The 6365-nt window shown below is 40.4% G+C and overlaps 1 protein-coding gene across 1 annotated transcript in view; it reads right to left on the reverse strand.

Annotated features, from left to right (window-relative positions):
* LOC103089195 (nebulin) overlaps positions 1-6365 on the reverse strand; it is a gene marked incomplete at its 3' end in the record, with an annotated part of 80706 nt that overhangs the window by 14711 nt on the left and 59630 nt on the right. The window contains exons 37-40 of the mRNA XM_007464153.1: positions 6098-6205; positions 4907-5218; positions 3512-3718; positions 303-407 (exon numbers count right to left, since the gene is read on the reverse strand). Of these exons, the coding sequence (XP_007464215.1) occupies positions 303-407; positions 3512-3718; positions 4907-5218; positions 6098-6205 (732 nt within the window). The remainder of the gene's footprint in view (positions 1-302; positions 408-3511; positions 3719-4906; positions 5219-6097; positions 6206-6365) is intronic.

Genomic DNA, 6365 nt, shown 5'->3' on the forward strand with positions numbered 1-6365 from the left:
ACTCTTTCCTTATCTCTTATCCTGGGCTCTAAACCACTCTCTTTACTTCTCTTAGTTTGATAAGAAGTACCTATTCCTAGAACAAAATCCAACTGCCCTTCGAATTCCTAACTGCTGTCCCATCAACAGGCCTACTCCTACTCTTAGCAAAGCAAGATTAGAAAGAGAAATATTCTCATTTGTGGGTTCCCACTCATTGTCAAAACAGTCATTCTCAAAATCGAGCCATTAATTAGTTAATTTGTTTTTATTGGTTCAAACAGGTAGGAAAGAAAGATGACAACTGGAGGAATTATACTCACATCACTCATATTAATTGTATTTGCCTTTGCCAGAATAATCTGGGGGATATCAGACATGATGTGGACTTTGGTCTTGTCAGCTTCCCATGCTTGTTTGTAGAGGTGCTGGAAAGAAAAAAAAGAAAAAAGGAAGGAAGGAAGGAAGAAAGGAAGGAAAAAAGAAAGAAAAGAGAAGAAAAAAACCAGTGGAAGTTAGTATTTAAAAGTTTTAAAGGAAGTCACTTAGTACATATATATTATTGTACACAAATATCAATATTTTATGTATTTTTATTAGCTAGCTCTTATTTTTTAAAAATTTAAAGGAAAAAGGTGCTCATTCAAACAAGACAGTGGAGAGGATGTAAGATGGAAAGTAAAATGTCCTGCCTTCCTATTTTACAGCCTGGATATAGCATCTCCATCCTAAAATTTTCTATGCATATTAAAGTCCACATATAGTCCTTTTTTTAATATAAATGAGGTTATATAAAACATGTTTTACATCTTGCTTTTTTACTTAATATTATAGGTTAGGCATCTTTTAGCCCTCTTAATAATTTACTTCATTCATTTAAAGAGCTGTGCAGTATTCCATGAAGAGGTGTAACCCTATTGATTTAACCAGTTCTCCTTTGATAGACATTTAATTTGTTGTTTCCAGTTTTTTTCTACTATAAGCAATGATGCCATGATCTTTGTGGTAGGCCTGGAGATGTACAACCCAGACACTCACTCAAGGAAGGACTGGTTGCACCAGCTATTGGCAGACAGCCTCCAAACTGTCACTTGCTTCAAGGTTTTGTTGCCTCACTCAAGAGCACACTCTTCCCTGGTGGCCATCCAGTTACTCATCAGAGTGGTGGTACAAAGGCCTGGCCATTCCACCCGGTGCAGGACACGTCCGGTAGGCTGTATACACTCAAGAGACCTCTGGGGCACTGGCATAGGCTTTGTAGGGCTGGCATCACAGTCAGACCCCTCTTGCCCCCACCCCTTTTTTTTTTAACGTCTTTATTGGAGTATAATTGCTTTACAATGGTGTGTTACTTTCTGCTTTATAACAAAGTGAATCAGTTATACATATACATATGTTCCCATATCTTTTCCCTCTTGCGTCTCCCTCCCTCCTACCCTCCCTATCCCACCCCTCTAGGTGGTCACAAAGCACCGAGCTGATCTCCCTGTACTATGTGGCTGCTTCCCACTAGCTATCTATTTTACATTTGGTAGTGTATATATGTCCATGCCACTCTCTCACTTTTTCCTAGCTTACCCTTCCCCCTCCCCATATCCTCAAGTCCCCTCACTGGTACTGATCCCTGAAAAATGCCCTGTACTCCAAATTCCATCTCAGCATCTCTTTTTGGGGACCCTAACCTGCAAAAAATATTACCGTGTGTATGTATGTGTGTACACCTTTGCACATACATGAGGATCTCTGAAGGGTATTGGGCAACTGAAGTTTTAATTTTAACAAATATTAACAAAAACTGTTGATTAGAAGTTTACATTAACTCCCTTTCCAATACTGTATATCACACAACTTTTTTAATCTTTGCAAATCTAATAGGTGAAAAATGCTATCTCTTTGTTTTAGCCAGGCTTGATTAAAAAACAAAACCAAAACTTCTGCTAGAGTCTTTTTCTAGATCAGGGGTCAGCAAACATAAAGAGCCAGATAGTAAATAATGTTAGGCTTTGTGGGCCACAGAATCTCTGTTATGAACTACTCAGCTCTGCTGTTGCAGAGTGCAAAAGTGGCCACAGATGATATGCAGATGAATAGCTGTGGCTGTGTTCCTATAAAATTTTATTTACAAAAACTAATTTTCTGACTTCTGACCAAGACCAGCACGATCCAACAGAACTATGCAATGATGAAAATGTCCTGTGTCATCTGTGTCATCAACACAACAGTCCCTAGCCACACGGGGCTATCCGTCACTTGAAATGTAGCTAATGTGAATGAAGAACAAATTATTAATATTAATTTTAATTAACTGAGATTTGTCATCACATGTGGCTAGTGATTATAGTATTGGAAGCACAATTCTAATGGAAAGAGCAATAGTTAGTCATTAGAGTACTGGTTCTAGTCCAGACCAGGTCATTGACCTGCTGTGTGTCTTTAAGGGAGGTGGCCTTGCCTCTCTGGGCCACCCTTTCCTCAACTCTGCAAGGAAGGGGTTCAACCTGATGACCACCACGATATCTCTCAGTGTTAGCATTTGCTATTTCTGTGATTCTCATCTTGGCATGATTATTTTAAAATGGTAATCTTTAACATTGAAAAAATGAAAGGCTTAATTTAATATTTAAAAAGTAAATGTATGTTTGTGGTAGTTTAAATTCTAAGTCTTAAAAGGGGCACTGAGACTTTTGCCTTGTGTCAACAAGTCCCTTTCAAAGAGGTTGGTCTTCTTGACAAAATTCTTTCTCAGAAGACTCCAGAGGATTTACTCAGAGACTTAGCGTAATACAGCTCTATCTTTCTACATCATTTTCTGCAACCGTTTCATGTCCAGGTCCAAATTATTTTTCCCCTTTTTGGTTAATCAATGGCATTTCTAACTATGATCCACAAAATATAACCAATGCTGTTGCAATTATTTTATTATTTGCAACTTAAAAACAGATGTCCAAGGGTGATGTACTTGTTGGTCCTGAAATCAAATTATGGCTAATTATGTCAAACTACAGTAAGGCTTTTCTAAAGGCTGGAGTCATTAATGATCCAGGGAACTACTGGTGGAGAGCTATCGCTCTCAGCATTGCCCAGAGAAGGTCCTGGCTTAGAATGCTGCTACAGCCATGTAATCTAGGAGTTTTCTTTTATTCCATCAAAAGAGCAAGGAAGCAGGGGTGGGCTGCAACACGCAGTTGTTATCAGCCCTACAGTCTACTGATTCAGCATAATGAGCTTCTACTAACTTCGCCTTAGACAAATGGGACTCATTTTCAAGATCTGCATTGAAAGAAAAGAGTCCATACTTATTTTGTTATGTCTATTATGTAGGGTGGTTCATTGAGCATTTGGAGAGGGCACTTATTAGGACTAATTTCTATCTTTTTTGTTTGTTTTTTTTAAACTACAAGACCCTTTTTCAAGGTAGAGGAAACATTAATTATGATGCTGTAAAACTGTTATCAAAACCTGTAGATTAAATGTAGGATAAGCCTGGCTTATTCCTGATGCTTATGAAACACTACATTATTGAAAGACTTACTTCGTTCATAATTTTTGCATTATTCTTGGCCAAAACCATGTTCACTGAGTCCATCAAGGTGGAATACTTCAAAGTGTCTGGGTGTTGGCGGTACTTCTTTTCACTGATAATCTCCATGGCTTTCTTGTTTTTCTCAGCCTCCAGGGAGCCCAGAGGGAGCCATCCAATGCCCTTCATGAAGTCAGCATAGTCAGCTTTGTACTGATTCTGCAAAAGAGGAAAAGTTCGAGGATGAGAAGAAACCAAATCTTCCAAGAACCATGAGCGGGTATTTAATATTCCATAAGTTCCACTTCAGTTTTCAACTGATAGTATATTCAACTTTAATTACTTTTAACCCTAAACTTTATTTTTTTTTTTACACTTCCTTGCATGAAGAATTTAAAACAAGCAGCAATATCTTTGTGATTTATTTGCTTCTCTCAATGCCTTCATAAAGAAAAAGTGCTAAGAAATACCAAATAGATCAATCTACCATGTGACTACTATCTCAAGAAAGGTGACCATGCTGGACTAACTTTCTTACAAAAATCCCCAAGTCCCCTTGGTTAATAGGAGACTTAGAGGACTCCATTTCTCTCTTTTGCTATAAGCCTTTGAGCAGCCACCATGGTTACAACTCCTTCGGGTATGCCAGAAACCTCACTGATACTTTGTGCAAATTTCATTTTTTTCCCCTCAAATCAGACATTTCCCCCTATAACTGTACCATGGTTGCTTTCATTTGGGTACTTATGTACCTCCCCAGCTATAGCTCATCTCTTACATTTCCAAAGAGAAATATAGGCTCACCATGGCCTGCATTTGGTTCATAATTTATATTCACTTCCCCCAGCCACCAAAGGGCCTCTATAGCTCAATTCTTGGCTTTACACTCTCTGTGCCTTCCTCACATTTATTCTAATAGCTGTTTCAGCCATCACCTCCTTACTATTTCATCAGTAAGTAGGATAGGCAATTATAAAGCTGGAAATGAAAGCTGGCTGGGAGAGAGGGACAGTAGCTCTCAAGTTACCTGACTTTCTGTTTTACCTCTTACTCCTTAATCAGGAGCTTAATCAGGAACCTCTTACTCCTTAATCAGGAGCTTAATCAGGAACTTTTTATACTTCTGACTCTCTCTGCTAGATATATTTCCTTCAACACATTCTTTCTGAAACCAAATTTCATGTGTTATTGCTGATCTAGCATCCAATAATGCTCACAATAATAGATAGGGTTCATCCCTTTTGTGTTAAAAAAATAAATTCAATCTAAGGTAAAAACTGAAACACCTCATTGGGAAATTACATATGAATTTCTTTCAGGATTTTCAAAATGTCATTACTTATGGTCTTTCATGATTTGCTTATTATCCAAAGTAAATGCTCTGCAAATGTTGTGGCTGTCACGTACATCACTTTGAATCTGCATCATGTTTTTGGCCAACTCAAAGCTCATGGCATCAGGAAGCATGTTGTAGGCATGGATCACGTTCCTGTAGTTGGTGTTGGTGGCCACTTCCTGAGACTTCTTGGCTGCCACCATGCTGAGCATGTCCACCGGGGTGTGGAAGGATGTCTTGGATTTCTCGTACGCCTTCTTGTACTCCCGGTCTGACTGCATCTTGGCCACTTGCATGAAGTGCACCAACTTGGGGTCGTCCTCTAGGCTCCGGAAGCCAATGTGTTTCCCTTTGGCTTGTTCATAGGCTTGCCTGTACTTGTACTGTGGATGGAAAAGAAACATGGTGATGAAGATAGTGAAAGAAAGAGAACAAAATATAATTCACTACGTGCCATTAGCTTTGTCATAGGTGTAGGGTTTTAGAGCTACTCTAAACTTACAAAGGGAGGAGTTGTTGGCGGGGTGGGGGGACTGGGAGCAAATTTTTTTTTTTTTGCGGTACGTGGGCCTGTCACTGTTGTGGCCTCTCCCGTTGCAGAGCACAGGCTCCGGACGCGCAGGCTCAGCGGCCATGGCTCACGGGCCCAGCCGCTCTGCGGCATGTGGGATCCTCCCGGACCGGGGCACGAACCCGTGTCCCCTGAATCGGCAGGCGGATCCTCAACCACTGCGCCACCAGGGAAGCCCCAGGAGCAAAATATTTTTACTTCAAATTTCTTGACAGACTTGAGTCCATGAGGAAAAAAAATCATCTCAGAGTTAACCAACGTGATGTGTAAATAAGTTGTTTTAGGGTTATTTAGAAAGCAGCTTTTCCCACTCTGCTGTGTAACCAGCGGAAAAGGCTGCAGGCACCACTTTTCATGGTGCACCTCTACATTGAGGAAAGAGCTTGATAATGGATCTTCTGGGTAAAGTGCATAGATCACATCCCTATATTTGCTAGGAATTGCCCATAAACAACTTAAGCACTCTAAAAGTAACTTATTTTAACAAGACCCTGTCACTTTTTACATTGAATGATGAACAAATAATTAGAGCATCCTTGGACTGGGTGAAGGGAGGTGTCTTGTGTGTTACATGGGACAGTGGTCCCACCAGCACTGGACAGAGCTGATTACAGCTCCTGCATACACATGAGCTTGGCTCATTTGCTCTTTTTCTCGTTTAGACTAAATAAGCATCGGTGGAAGCACTTACATCACTGGCAATGTCTCTGGAGGCTCTTGCAGCCTTTATTGGGATGGCATCAGGCCTCAGGTCATATCCTTTCTTCTTTTCTTCTTCCCAGCCAGCTTTGTACAGTTTCTAAATGATAAAGTAGAAAAACACCAGCATCTTGTTAGTCGCGTTAGAATGGGGACCCTAATTTTAAAGTGGTTGTCATGTGGAAGACAGATATTCCACAACTATTAGTTCCCTTCAAACTCTTCCCCCCCCCCCCCCCCCCCCCCCCCCCCCCCCCCCC

Source organism: Lipotes vexillifer, unplaced genomic scaffold (assembly GCF_000442215.2).
Source record: "Lipotes vexillifer unplaced genomic scaffold, Lipotes_vexillifer_v1.1 scaffold967, whole genome shotgun sequence".
NCBI lineage: Eukaryota > Metazoa > Chordata > Mammalia > Artiodactyla > Lipotidae > Lipotes > Lipotes vexillifer.